At 41.1% G+C, this 15,634-nt stretch overlaps 1 protein-coding gene across 3 annotated transcripts in view; it reads right to left on the reverse strand.

Annotated features, from left to right (window-relative positions):
• MS3_00009428 (uncharacterized protein) overlaps positions 1–11,648 on the reverse strand; it is a 32,118-nt gene extending 20,470 nt beyond the window's left edge. Inside the window, exons 1-5 of one of the 3 annotated variants that reach the window (XM_051217795.1) lie at positions 11,349–11,648; positions 9,991–10,105; positions 3,102–3,256; positions 2,960–3,066; positions 2,761–2,924 (exon numbers count right to left, since the gene is read on the reverse strand). In XM_051217795.1, the coding sequence (XP_051064218.1) occupies positions 2,761–2,924; positions 2,960–3,066; positions 3,102–3,138 (308 nt within the window). In that variant the 5' untranslated portion in view covers positions 3,139–3,256; positions 9,991–10,105; positions 11,349–11,648. Of the gene's footprint in view, positions 1–2,760; positions 3,257–9,990; positions 10,106–11,348 lie in introns of all 3 variants that reach the window. The other 2 variants (XM_051217797.1, XM_051217796.1) reach the window with 2 other exon arrangements.
• Between the last annotated feature and the right edge of the window lie 3,986 nt (positions 11,649–15,634).

Here is a 15,634-nt window from a genome sequence, read left to right on the forward strand (position 1 = left end):
CTTCCACGTATTTCTACTTGCCGGCTCTAATGCTCTTCTTCACTTGTTTGTTTGCTTCAGTGTATTCAGCTTGTGCGTTGACTTTCTCTGCTCTTGTTTGGCTGTTGTTAATTTTTACCTTTTTGTCCTTCTTTTCTTGAATTTTGTCTAGGGCTTCGATAGAGATCCATTCCTTATGATGGTATTTCTTTAGACCCAGAACCTCTTGACACGTTGAAGTTAATGCTTCCTTGATGCCTTTCCAGTTGTCCTCCATAGTAGTTTCTTCTTCCTTCAGTAGATCTTGTAAGGCTTGGAACCTGTTGTTGAAAGTTATCTTAGATTAGTTGAGTTTGTCAGTATTACGAAGGAAGGCTGTATTGAACCTTTGTAATGCTGTTTGTCCAGTTGTACAGTGTTTCTTTAGCTTCAGTTTCATCTTGGTCACAACCAGGTGGTGATCTGAAGCTATGTCAGCTCCTCTCCTGATTCTTACGTCTTCCATTGTCCTTCGGAATTTTTATTGATGTAAATATCTATCTGGTTCTCTGTGGTGTGATCCGGTGAGACCCACGTAGCTTTGTGTATACATTTGTGTAGAAATATTGTGCCGCCTATGACCAATTTGTTGAATGCACATAGATTTGCAAATTTTTCCCCATTTTCGTTTCTCTCTCCCAGTCCATGTCGTCCCATGATATCTTCACATCCGGTGTTGTCCATTCCGACTTTGGCGTTTAGATCTCCCATCAGAATGGTGAGGTCCTTTCTTGGACACTTCGCTATGATTTATTGCAACCTATCGTAGAACTGATCTTTATCGTCGTCATTGTTATCATTGGTGGGTGCATAACACTGGATAGCATTCATTGTAATCCCCTCGTGTTTTGTTTTGAATGATGCTTTGATGAATCTGGATCCGTGAGATTCCTATCCTACAAGTGCATTTCGTGCTTGTTTGGACAGCATCAGAGCAACTCCCTGAGTGTGTGGATCATTTTCCTCTTCGTGACCGGAGTATAGCAGCACCTCTCTCGTATTTAGCCTTTGCTGTCCAGCTTGGGTCCAATGGGTTTCGTTGATTCTCAGTACTGCCGATTTGTATCTCCTCATTTCCGTTGCTATTTGACTGGTCTTCCCGGTCTCCCACATTGTCCGGACGTTCCATGTACCTATAAAAATTGTTGCTCGAGTTGTTAGAAAGGGCATCGGCCTCGTGACTTCCGAAGGAACTCGGCTTCTATCATGAGGCGTCATAATTATTCCTTCAACTCAGAGGGCAGAGTTTAAATGTTTTAAATTGTTTATTCTGATTAGCGTTTTTCTAGCAAGGTTATTTCCTTTGGAATGGGGCTTCCAACTCCTGCTCAACCCTCCTCCTTTACCCGGGCTTGGGACCGGAAGTAACTCTAAGAGGGCTACAGGCTACCTAATTGGACATTAGAGTCACCTGCTACGAGTACTATGTTTGAGCATTTAGCTTTTTGAAGATGTTCAGAGAGCTGTCTGCTAAAGTCATCTTTCACTTCATCCCAACTGCAGACAGTGGGAGTGTAGGCAGAAACGACGTCCGCCCCTAACCTTCCGAGTTCTTACGGAGCCGTTTAGCCGAACAGCAAATAGGCAACTGTAAACGGTGATCCGTTCTAATAGTGGTTGTTCTGCCCTCATACTTAGTGCTATGCCTACACCTTCCAGTTCACAAGAACTAGCCATCGGGACGCCAGATACACGAAAAGTGTATCTCGTCGGCTTTCCGTTTTGGCGAGGTGAGGTCAAATGAATGACCACACTAGGATCCTGTATGCGTGTTTGAGAGACACAGCATACATCGATGCTACGAAATTCTAGGGTTTTAGCCAAGGAGGTCAGCTGACCGATTTGACATAGGGTGCGTACGTTGAAGGCTCCAATGTGTAGTTTGGAGCGAGGTTTCAGTAGATCTGATACAGAGTTTCGCGCACTAGAATCGTAGGCCATAGAAGCACTTCAGGAGCAAGCCAAAAGAGGAAGTTTAGAGTTGAAAGTGGATGTAGGAGGAATAATAGAAAATAAATCGGGAGGTTGATTATGAATACAGTGGTCTTGAATGTTGTTAGAAGTATGAGGGCTGTTATCACTTCCCGGTTGCCCACACCGTGGAAGGGTTCTTCTGGAGGTACCTGAAAAGGAAATCGGATTAGAGGTGGTCTTAGTGACTTGGGAGCGTGACCGCAGTGCCCAAGGGACAATTGCTTGAGGTCGGTCACACACGACCTTACCGCCGGAAACGAAAATCCATGGGATAAGGCGAGATGCGCATTTTTAGGGTCGACCTTTTCTAACCCCACCCCTCCTTGCAGGAAAGCAGCATCGATGTTATGCTGGTTGTCTGAAGGAAACACCTCTGTACAGTCAGCAGTACGACTTCGCCTTCGGACCTCGGGTTTGTTGCTTTTAGTCTTACCGCTCTTCACCCGACCTGTCTGACATGGTAGGATCTTGAGGAACGGTTGGTTGCAGCCAGTATAGCTCGGTTGCTTCATCACGATAGGCAAGCCCGACCACCACGTCAAGGTGGCAGCAACGGTCGGGTGATTGGCTGTATTGTTGTCCAACGGTCCGTGTGATATCTTGCTAGTTTAATTAATTTAAATACACTCATAATGTTGTAGTTGGAGCCTACGCTGAGATATAAAAAAGCCGTAATCACTTGAACTGGGTAGTTTTGTTCAGTTATCGTATTGAACGAGATTTAGAACGTAGAGATAGTAAAATTCTGTTAAAGCATTGAAAAAATACCTCAATGTTGCTTGATCCGGACAGGCAAACCAAGCCATTTGAGTCCCCATATGAGGTCCGTAGAGAACACCAAAAGCCAAAGGAATTTCTGAAGCTGTTAATGAGGTCGGGTTGCATGGAACACGGTGAAAAGGTTCTCCAAACGCTAGGAACGATGCTACACGCTAAAGCGAAAAGTTAGACAATGTTAAGAACGAACTCTAATTTCAACACTTCGTTTGGGTGAGGTGGAAGATGCATCATCAAACCATTGAAACCAACCATTATTTAACAGCTTACAGTACACATTGTGCCAATTTTTACGATCTGAAATGAAATAATGGTTTAAACAATGCTCGTACCTGACCACTTTTTCAGATAACCTTCCTTGATGGACATTGAGAAGTTTTATGGATCAAATACTTAGGTTAATGTTTTTCTCAAAAATAAAGTTTGGCAGCCAAAAGTTAACTGTTCCAAGAGTTGATCAGTAAACATAACAGAAAAAACTCCAGGGCTGAAATGAAAATACGAAACAAATTAGCACAATAATCTTTCTTCTCTTTCAAGCGGAAATAGCAGAATGTTGGTGAAGTTAGCGTTTGATATATTATAGTGGTTTCTAGCATTGGAATTTTCATCTCCAAAGAGTTATTATTTATGTAAACACACATCAACACAGAGGCACCAAAATATTTATGCGCCACACAAACCACTGAATTTGTGTGCGGGCTGTGACACTGCACTGGTGCCCAAGCAGGAACAGTTGGTTTTCTTAAGCCACTCACCGCGCTTTTGACCTAGAAGTCTAATTCACAGGGCAGTGAGGGAACGTTAAGAGATGCGGTCCCATGGTAGCCGGTGACCAACAACAGGTTTATACACCGTTTGTTCCTTTAGGATTCTGTAGCCCATGTGCAGTATTGATTTAGAATCGGGGTTTTCCAACTCCTCTTGGTGGATTCCACGTACTCACCAGGAGGTACCTTGAGTAAAATATTACTTCAACAAGATGGTAGGACAGAGTCGAAAGTGAAGGCCTTGGGTACGAACCCCACGAGCGGGATTGTGGATGCTTACTGCTGAGTCTCATAATAGGACGAAACGGCCGTATAATGCTTCCAGGTTTTCAATGGTGATCTAACATCAATCGGTTCAAGATCTCAATCAACAAATTAATTTCCACAACCCTATAGTGATTGCCCCCAAATGTCCTGGTACGGCTGATAGTGAGGCGAGTCAGCATCCCTTTCGAAACACTCTCACATGACTACGCATATACAGTCACTACTAGGGAAGTCCTACTCACTAACTTCTCGTACCACGGGTGTTGTTTACGAAATTGAGAGGACGAAAATCGAATGTCCGGCACTTTAACCGGGTTGGTGGACATGGAGAGTTCACCTAAGGGAGTTGGAAAACCCTAATTCCAACCCAATGGTGTACATGGACTCCAGTATCCTAAAGGAACAAATGGCGTACGAACCTATTTTTGGTCACCGGCTTCCATGGGACTACATCTCCTTACGTTGCCCCATAGCCTTTTGGATCAGACCTTCAGGTCGAAGGTTTTGGGTGTAGCCCCCTAAGAAAACCACCTGTTCCGGTTTGGGTACCCGGGCAGTATCACAGCCCTCACACAAATCAAATGGGACTTGTGTGGGGCATATGTATCTGGTGGCCCCCTTGTACCAATATTTGTGTTCAAATAATAATTAAAAAAATTATAATAAGGACAGAGTCAACCTCAGTATCAGCGAAACAAACCAGTAATTGCATACAGGTTTGTGTACATAGCTTTGAATAAGGGTTTTAGATACTTTACACACCGAATAGAGATGTTGGATCTCAAAATATTCATTATTTCCTTTTCAGTGAATTAACATATGGAGCCAACACAACCTTGAAGAATGACTTCCACAACTTGCAGGTCCTTACTTAAAACGGCTACCACGAAATGTTGTGGTTTATGCTTAGCAGATAGAGTACTGTCCCGAAATAGAAACTTAGGAAAACCATTATGATAAAAAAGGCTATAAAAAATGTGATAAATCATGATATTCCCTCTTATTCTTTTATACCATACAGTCTGCAATTAGAGTTTTCAGGAAAAAAAGGGATAAAATTTGTTCCTCAGTTTATGTTTATGGTTGCTTTTTAATGAAATTGATCCAGAAGACAACACAATAATGGGACATTTAATGTGAAATATTAATGGACCACTATAAAATAGTGGGTGGGTTTAACCACCGAAGTTTTGGAAGTCGAAGTGTGGAATAGATAATTTCAGCTAAGAAACCCTCCTTTCTTATTTACTGTTTACACAGTAGTTAGAGGGTTACAATCAAAAGTCCCAGCACTGTAGTATACACACGCCAATGAGTACGAAAAGATATCAAGCACCTAGGAAATCTAGTTTACTGGAGACATATTCGTATGAAACTGAACTTAAATGGCTTATATTTGTTAAATGATAATGAATCCCATAACACGAGTAGGAATTATGATTTACGTATTATCTCCATTAACTCCACCTGTAGCCCTCTTAGAGTTACTTCCGGTCCCAAGCCCGGGTAAAGGAGGAGGGTTGAGCAGGAGTTGGAAGCCCCATTCCAAAGGAAATAACCTTGCTAGAAAAACGCTAATCAGAATAAACAATTTAAAACATTTAAACTCTGCCCTCTGAGTTGAAGGAATAATTATGACGCCTCATGATAGAAGCCGAGTTCCTTCGGAAGTCACGAGGCCGATGCCCTTTCTAACAACTCGAGCAACAATTTTTATAGGTACATGGAACGTCCGGACAATGTGGGAGACCGGGAAGACCAGTCAAATAGCAACGGAAATGAGGAGATACAAATCGGCAGTACTGAGAATCAACGAAACCCATTGGACCCAAGCTGGACAGCAAAGGCTAAATACGAGAGAGGTGCTGCTATACTCCGGTCACGAAGAGGAAAATGATCCACACACTCAGGGAGTTGCTCTGATGCTGTCCAAACAAGCACGAAATGCACTTGTAGGATAGGAATCTCACGGATCCAGATTCATCAAAGCATCATTCAAAACAAAACACGAGGGGATTACAATGAATGCTATCCAGTGTTATGCACCCACCAATGATAACAATGACGACGATAAAGATCAGTTCTACGATAGGTTGCAATAAATCATAGCGAAGTGTCCAAGAAAGGACCTCACCATTCTGATGGGAGATCTAAACGCCAAAGTCGGAATGGACAACACCGGATGTGAAGATATCATGGGACGACATGGACTGGGAGAGAGAAACGAAAATGGGGAAAAATTTGCAAATCTATGTGCATTCAACAAATTGGTCATAGGCGGCACAATATTTCTACACAAATGTATACACAAAGCTACGTGGGTCTCACCGGATCACACCACAGAGAACCAGATAGATATTTACATCAATAAAAATTCCGAAGGACAATGGAAGACGTAAGAATCAGGAGAGGAGCTGACATAGCTTCAGATCACCACCTGGTTGTGACCAAGATGAAACTGAAGCTAAAGAAACACTGTACAACTGGACAAACAGCATTACAAAGGTTCAATACAGCCTTCCTTCGTAATACTGACAAACTCAACTAATCTAAGATAACTTTCAACAACAGGTTCCAAGCCTTACAAGATCTACTGAAGGAAGAAGAAACTACTATGGAGGACAACTGGAAAGGCATCAAGGAAGCATTAACTTCAACGTGTCAAGAGGTTCTGGGTCTAAAGAAATACCATCATAAGGAATGGATCTCTATCGAAGCCCTAGACAAAATTCAAGAAAAGAAGGACAAAAAGGTAAAAATTAACAACAGCCAAACAAGAGCAGAGAAAGTCAACGCACAAGCTGAATACACTGAAGCAAACAAACAAGTGAAGAAGAGCATTAGAGCCGGCAAGTAGAAATACGTGGAAGAGCTAGCAACGACAGAAGGAAAAAAACTGCAAGAGAAGGAAATATGAAACAACTATATGATACAACGAAGAAAATAGCGGGGAAATATAGTAAACCAGAGAGACTGGTCAAGGACAAGGAAGGCAAGACAATCACCGAGATTCATGAACAGAGGAACAGGTTGGCAGAATACTTTGAGGAACTCTTGAATAGACCATCTACAATGAATCCACCGGACACCGAAGCAGTACACACAGACCTTCCTATAGATGTCACTCCACCGACGACGGAAGAAATCAGAATGGCCGTCAGACAAATCAAGAGTGGGAAAGCAACACGACCTGACAATATACCAGCTGAAGCTCTGAAGTCAGACATAGAAGCAACTGCAAGCATGCTCCACGTTCTATTCAGGAAGATTTAGGAAGAAGAATAAGTGCCACAGACAGGCTGGAAAGGACACCTCATCAAGATTCCAAAGAAAGGAGATCTGAGCTGCCGAGGCATCACGCTAATGTCAGTACCAGGAAATGTTTTCAACAGTGTTGCTGAACCCGATGAAAGACTCAGTAGACGCCCAACTTCGAGAACAACAGGCTGGATTCTGTAGGGACCGGTCATACACAGACTAAATCGCGATACTACAGATCATCGTCGAACAATTTATTTATTATTTATTTTAACACATAGATATCGAACAATTAGTTGAGTGGAACTCGTCACAATACATCAACTTCATTGATCATGACAAGGCGTTTGACAGTGTGGATAGGAGAACATTATGGAAACTTCTTCGACACTATAGAGTGAGCAACTGAGAAGATCGTCAACATCATCCGTGATTCATACGACCGATTACAGTGCAAAGTCGTGCATGGAGGACAGTTGACATGCATTCCAAGTGAGGAACGGAGTCAGACAAAGCTGCTAACTTTCCTCATTCCTCTTTCTTCCACTTGTCGACTGGATTATGAAGACCTCGACATCTGATGGAAAACACGGAATACATTGGAGAGCTCAAAACGAATTTGACGTTTTGCACTTCTCAGATGACTTAGCTCTTCTATCCCATACATATGAACAAATGCAGATGAGGACAACTAGTGTAGCAGCAGCCTATTCTTCAATAGGCCTCAACATACACAAAGGGAAAACCAAGGTCCTTAAATGCGACACAGAGAACACCACAGTCTTCTTCAATAGACAATCCCAGAGAACAGTCCTTTCCAACGAATCGAAGGCGGCTTTAATGTCAAGAAACACTACGATTGTTGGCCTGTAATAAGTATGACGATATCCTAACATTTGGAGGAAGGTGAGGATACGATCAATACATCGTTGACCAGGACGAAAACCAGCCTACTCGTTGCGAGTCAATTTTTCCCTGGTTTTTAACAATCTACGAAGTATGACGGAAGCAAATAGTTTGGACGCAATCCGAAGTATACTTATCTCTGATAGTACTTGCGTAGATGACGCGAACCCTTTTCAAAGATAGAGACAACTATCGACTCATTCCATGATGTTGGAACACTCTCTAACTTCCAAACCTTTGTAAACAACGTCGTCAATTCCTTAGTCAGAAAGTCACCACCATCTTTAAAAAGGGCTGGAGGTAAGTCATCTGGACTATGTGATTTGTAGCGTTTCAAGAGTTGGAGTTCCTTGCGGACTTCTGCCTCATTTGGTGGGTCAGTCGTCACCGGCCATGGAGGGCAGGACAGTCTGATCGATGTTGCCGGAGCAGCAGACCAGTTGAACTGCCCTTCAAAATTCTTTCCATCGTCCAAGACGTCGATGGATGTTAGTGATTGGTGTTCCGTCATCCTCGCAGGTTGTTTCACTCACACCAGGCTTCTTGCTGACAGTGGCTCGGATGAGTTGGAAGAGCTTCCGGTAGTTACCAGATGCAGCTGCTGCTTCCAGCTCATTAGCACGCTCCGACCACCAGGTTTCTCGGTCCTTACGCAAGCTTTGACAAATTTCCTTACGTAACATCTTTCGTTTATGGTCAAACTCACGGTCACCTGGAGTAGACTGACAGGCTTCAATGAGTTGTAAGGAACCTGCAGAAATCCAGTGCTTATAAGCGGGACGTTTCGCGAACCCATAACTGACTGTACCCGCCATTTTCATGGCGTCATGCAATTGCAACCAATGCTCATCTATACTTTTCGGTGGAATGGTAGCTAGCCTAGAAACTAGCTCGGTTCGATACTTACTAGCAACAGAAGTTGCAACCAGCTTGCTAACATCAATCCGTTGGTGGCAGTCACTTCGTTGTCCACTGAAAAGTAAGGTAAGATTGGCGCAGACCAAAGCATGGTCAGAGTCCAGATAGGTACTCCAAAAGGAGCGGCAGTCTTGTACACAACCACGCCAGCGGTAGCTGGTCGCGATGTGATCAATCTGAGTCCAGGCTTGGGATGCAGAGGGAGCACGCCAGGTGGCACATCGGCGATGACTGTGCCGAAAGTTAGTGCTAGCCAGAAACAGGATGTGGTCTGTGCACAGTTGCAGTAGACGGTCCTCGTTATCTGTCCTGCGACCAACAAGTCCCCATTGGCCACCTAAACGACTCTCTTCTGTGCCTAGACGCCCGACCTGAGCATTCAAGTCTCCGGCTAGTACTACAATATCTGTCGAACGCACTTCCTGGAGAAGAACGGATAACTAGTGGTAAAACTCATCCTTGATTGGATCCGGGCTGCAATCCGTCGGGGCATAGGCGGAGATGACGAAAAGACATCGTTTCTCACGCCGATTTCTCCTCACTTTGATGGAACTTTCTAATCTAACAGCACATAACCGACTGTTAATGGGGATCCAATCGATTGGTGCTGCCTTAGCTCTAGCGCTTAGTGCGACACCAACGCCAGCAAGACCAGACGAAGATGCCACAGGGTCCCCGGATAAACGCATGTAAAACAAGCTTTTCGAAGCGACAGATGGAGAGCGAATTTGTAGTACTTCACCAGAGTCTTGAATACGGGTCTCGGATAGACAACAAACATCAATATTAAGACTTTCTAAAGACATAGCCAACCCTATCTGTTGTCCGACCTGCATAAGTGTGCGAACGTTGAAGGCAGCCAGTTTGAATGGTGCACGTGGTTTCAGAAACACTGCTTCAGTACTCGTATTCGGTGGAAACATACAATTTTCAACCGGACAGTGACTCGAGAACGTTTAGATAGAGCCGAATTTCCACCATAGACGAGCTGCTGTATAAGTCGAAAAAATAAGTATAAAGAGTGGGAATAAAAAAGGGTGAATAATGACGTAGAAAATAATAATAATAATAATAATAATAATAATAATGCGAGTCACTTAACTGTTATTTGGAGCGAGAGGAATATTTTCGATAACTATATATCGGTTAAACTTCTGATTATTAACTAAAACTTATCAAGTAGGCAATTGTTGCTTAAGCACTAAATCACAGGGAATCTATGAATACAATGAAAAGATGTATTGAAAGTCAAATAACTAATTTAACATTGAAAAATTAGTACAAATGAAGTCACTGAAATCAATTATTCAAACTCATACTGGATTATCTAACGCCAAGGTTAATCGACGAAAATCGCCCCACTCTAATGAATAAATTTAAAGACTGATGCTTCCGGAATACATATTTGAGGATTTAGCACAACCAACATGATTGGACATTTCAGCCTGTGTGATTACTGCTTACCTAAAGGACAAGTCGTTACTTCAGACTATGCTTTTAGTGACCAGGTGATAGAAGCATCGGATCTAGCCGCTTTGAATTCAGCTGAATCTAGTAACGACGGTCGTATTCAACTCAGTATCTTTGATGTCAAGAACAGGCTAACTTAACATTGAAACTAACATAGAAGTGAATACAAAAATGGGATATGACCAGTGGGAAACCGTGATCAAGCGGATGATCTCAGCTACATACACACGTGATGAAATTTGATTATTCACCCAGAGGTTACTAAAAGTGACTTGCAATTTGTTAAACTGAGAAATAAGTTCAAGACACTTCGCAAGATACAGATAATTGAGACTGAGTGCAATTAGTTCGGAAAGCTAGAATATCACGATCAAATCCCTTGACAATATTTGGTTTCTAATATATATCTTGACAACTAGAGTACGACATTATTTGTATAAAACTGAATTATCCACAAAGTAGGGAATAATGAGAATCTAACTGGGACGAATGGCGAAAAATCCACCCACATTTTCAAAAATAAACTTAACAAAATTACTCGTTTTGATTAAATGGACCTGATTTTACGTTACTAAATCCTCAGATAGACTTTAGGTCAATCCATGTATAAAATACAGCGACTGTACAATATAGTAGTTGAGGATCAATCAGGCAATAGCTTGATTGGTCTGAATCTAATGTTGATACGCTACAGTAACTTCACTGTCTCGGGCGAACCATGGCAAGCTTTAGTGAAATGGTGTGATAGGTCCTGTGCTAATATTGTCAAGCTAAGTAAAAAACGTCGGAATTTCCTCTGATCCGGGTTTCCCCTCCGAAATTCCACAGAATTGACCTGAAATCTGGAGATTGGGTATTCATGATATTTGGATAGAATAAGAGTACATAGAAGTGCCTTACTCAATAGGTATTGTGACAGGTTAAAGAAAATGGGAATAGAAAGATTCATTTTATTGAGGTGGAAACCGATGAAAAACATTACCGTCCTACCTAGTTGTACAGATCTAGCAGCCGACTCAAGGCAACAATCCAGTGATATCGTCCGTTGACGAAGGTTACTGAGCTCTTGAAGGTCAAACCGTCGTAAATCGATTGATGTGTCACCTCGACAATTTGTGTTTTTCCCCAAGCAGTCAAATCAAAACAATCTTAAACTTGGTTTCAGTTTATACGCATTATGTTTGGTGGCCTTTATTCTTTAGGTGACGAATGTGGTGCTATAGTGATGATGATTCCTGCGCGCTATTTTAAAATGATAATGATATGTTCCCTCTCTGAGCTAACTTTATGGATTCGATCGCTTATTATACATCACGAATACTGTCTGAACTTTATTTGAATTTATTTCAGTAAAAGTGGCGGCAAGAGTATCTGTTTTACAAAAGTAATTTATCCCCTGTACTGTTCTTTTTGTATTTGTTTGCACTTTTGGATCTAACAGTTTTCACTTCTCCACTTCTTATTTTTTTATGGTTGCCAGTTGTTTGTCTCTATTTACCGTTTCCGTCCAGTTTCTTTTTTGAAGACCTCCGGATGATTACTGGACAGTGCAAAAACACAACTACCAACTCCCGAGTTGTCGATACTCCGTGGTATGTGTCATACACTGGAAAGGATGGTACCATGAAAATTGAGCAGATAAAAGGCCTGTGGCTTCCAATCGGTTTGGCAAAAGTATTCGCTTGCGTTTGTGCCAGCAATCCCACTCAGAAGCAACCACTAGACTGGATAAATCCAAGGGCTGAGTAGTCAGAGAATTCTCCCACATAGGACCTAGTTGGCGTGATTATCTCACGTGCCTCAGTACAACATGTGAAAGAATCCACTAGGTATGATACAGAATAATTGAAATCAGATACATTTCCTTTCAGTTAGACCTGAAGACTATAATCCTCACTGGAAGATGGCTACCGCGAACGACATCACGACTGATGAAGGGAGCTCGCAAGATATGACAGTTTCCAACACAATGATGTACACTCAGCGCGAAAATGAGAGGCGAAGTACATTAAAAACTGCTTCATAAGACGCAGCACCACGTAGTTTTGAATTAACTGATCTGAAGGAGTCATGCTGGTATTTCTTCCATGTGAACGGTATGAAATTATCACTTTAAGGAATATACCGATCGCCCATAGGCTCTAAAAGCCAAAAGATTAGCAAATAGAGGGGATACTAAGGTTTCCACACCTGGATTCTTAGCAAATGCTCCTAGATAGAGACTCCAACACTCCAACCCCAAACCACAGCAAGTAGAATACAACCCCAACAGGGCGGTTCCATGAGCGACCTGCTGCAGACATCAGAAGTTCACGAGGTGTGTCAGGAACCGGAAACCCTCAAACTTAGATTACTTAGTGATATGTTATCAGCTGATTTCATCAAACAACCTTATCTGGAGCCCACAATCGCATAACATCTCTCAACTCTAGCACCAGCTGAGGTTCTGATAGACATCCGACTAACTCCCGAACTAGAATTCAGTAGACTCAAATCCCTGTACACAGGAAGGTCGCCAGGATATGAAGACATCTGACCTATAATCCTGAAGCAGTGTATAGCAGCTTTTTACAGTACCTCACCTGCATATCACACCGAATGTCGTGACGGTGAATCACATTAAACTACAGATACACTGGATTTGAAACCAGCCGCAGAACAGGATATTTCGTACAAGCGTAAAAATAAAGTGCAGGCGAGTTGCGATGTGTCAACATCAGTACTTTTGCAGGCAAAGAAGAACGGACTGTGAATATTGATCTGAAAACTCAAAACAGACTAATCAATATTGATCGCATTTAGTACAATATCACCTTTACACAATACTGCTAATTTACTAATAAAATATTTCAATAGCCTTGTAACACAAATTAGTTTTTGTTTTTCTATTCAATGTAAACAGTCACATACACAATAAAAACTATGTATGACATTTTGTGGTGATGAAGGAAACTACACAAATATTTACATAAACAATTATACACAGTGCACAACATTCCACATGAACAATATCCACAATAATGAATAAATAACAAAATATGAAGACTGTTGATAAAATATCAAGCAAAGAAACAGTCAGATCAATGAAAACAAGTTGGACAATCATAAGTTACTTTTCCTTCTTTTATACAAGCATAGCCATATGGCACATCCAATGCATACAACAATGAATGTGACAACTATTGGTATGACAGTGTGCAAGTAATGGTTGGACTTTCTTTGCTCTTCATTTTCGAAGTCATGTTCAATTATCTGAGGATTGATTAGTTAGTTCTAGGTTGTTCCCTGAACTCATCCTCATTCATTGCTGAAGTCGTGTATACCTCTTGGTTAAATGTTGTCCTACTCGAATATTGAGCTTCTGATCTCTTCCGTGAAAATAAAGCAGTACAATCATTACTAAATATCAAATAGTTACCGAATAATCTTCAGTCGTTTCTGTAGTCCTCTGAAAGTCTTCTCCAAATTGAACTTCGGTGATCGCTGAAGTTGTTTCACTGTATTTGTTAACTGCTGTTTTTCTCTAGTATTCAGTATGTGAAATACTCTGAGGAAATGAAACAGTAACGAATAGCAATTTGTTCATCTTACACTACTATCATCATTGATGTAGAGCGTGATCGATAAACGAACCCACAAATGAGAACATGAAACTCTCACTTCCATATTAACTGTCTTTCATGTTGTCTGACTATACTTTGTTTATTGATCAATCGTAACTTTGTATTTATCATAAACGATATTCGTTTTGTTGACTGGTTTTTCCCAACCTCTAGTTATTGTTCTGTATGTTATTTATGTCTCACGTTTTCTGTTCAATAGACTGTGTTGATTTGTTTATTTTGTATATTAACAGTGTTAATTTACGTTTTGTGAACAGATAAACTGTATCAATCCAAATAGCTTGCTTGTTGTGACTTTGGCTAAGCTAAGAAAGAGTGTGTGGTGAACAGTTGAGGGAATAGTTTAGAATTGCATCTGTAGGGAATTACTTCGTCGAAAGTTTTGGGATAGTAAATTCTATAAACCCACTGGAATAACTTCGAAGAAGTGTAATAATTCTGAAGAGATTTCGGAATGGTCATCTCATCATGATCATCTGGGATATTATGACGAAAACCAACTTGAAAGGGATGGACCTGATGAGTAGTAATTCATTTCATTGACAGTTAAGAATAAACAAAATTAGTCGGTGATGTGAAGGAAGACTGGTGTGTTATTGTCAATTTTTATTTGGAAGAAGAAAGTGAATTTCAGAAACCTTTCTATAGATTTGAAAATGAGATTGATTCAAGAAGGTAATGGAAAGATGAGTGTGAAATGGATAAAGTTTGCTGTTGTTAAGTAATTCACAGAAATGTGAAGACAATGAGAGTAAAGATATATTATCGTATAGTGTTCAACTATAGATCAGTGGTAATCTCTTGAATTCCTATCCATAGGTCTACAATCTGAAGAAAATGGCACAGCTGTCAAGGTCATACAACCACATGAATGTAAGCGACAGATTGTAAATGGAAGTAACAGATAACATTAGTGTAGATGATTGCGGCTGGTGTATGAGATAATCGGTCCATCCATCGCCATCAATGATAATGTTTCCATGCCTCACCTGGGTGAATTCAGTCGGTGATAGTTTTGAATATACGTTATATCATGTGAGTTCTTGTACTTATTGTTTGTGTCATTGGACTAACCTGTGATGTTTCGATGTGTCGAATGCGGTTAGTTTGGCCAATATCTGTTAGCAGTCTAATTGAATTATTTGCTCCGAATTCTTAGAACTGGATTCTGTGTTGCCACCACGAAGACTTTATTAAATGAGGCACCATACCACAAGTAGCACTACTCGTTGTATATCATTTGATTTTAACAATCACGAATTAGTGTTTTTCATTATAGAGCAAAGTAATATCACATAAATATCAGGACACTCGAGGAATTAAACCTAACCCATTAGTCAGTGGAAATCACCTTAGTAAACGTAATAGTGAACCGATTCAGACACTTGGCAATTTGTGATGTTAGGTTATGTGTAACTGATAGCCAGTCTGTAGCATGGAAGCCAGAATAAAATCGTAAACATTACCAGGCCTGTGATAGTATTTGTTCTTCGAATCTTAATACGCAAAGTCCACACAGTGCGATTCAGTTAGCACTACTCAAGCTAGATACTATATAATACACTGTGTAGATACAATGGTTTGAAAATTTACACACGAAATGGTATTCTTCTAATCTTCTGTATAGAATTTATGCACATATACATAAACACA

The sequence above is a fragment of the Schistosoma haematobium genome, chromosome 7 (genome assembly GCF_000699445.3).
Source record: "Schistosoma haematobium chromosome 7, whole genome shotgun sequence".
Classification (NCBI taxonomy): Eukaryota; Metazoa; Platyhelminthes; class Trematoda; order Strigeidida; family Schistosomatidae; genus Schistosoma; species Schistosoma haematobium.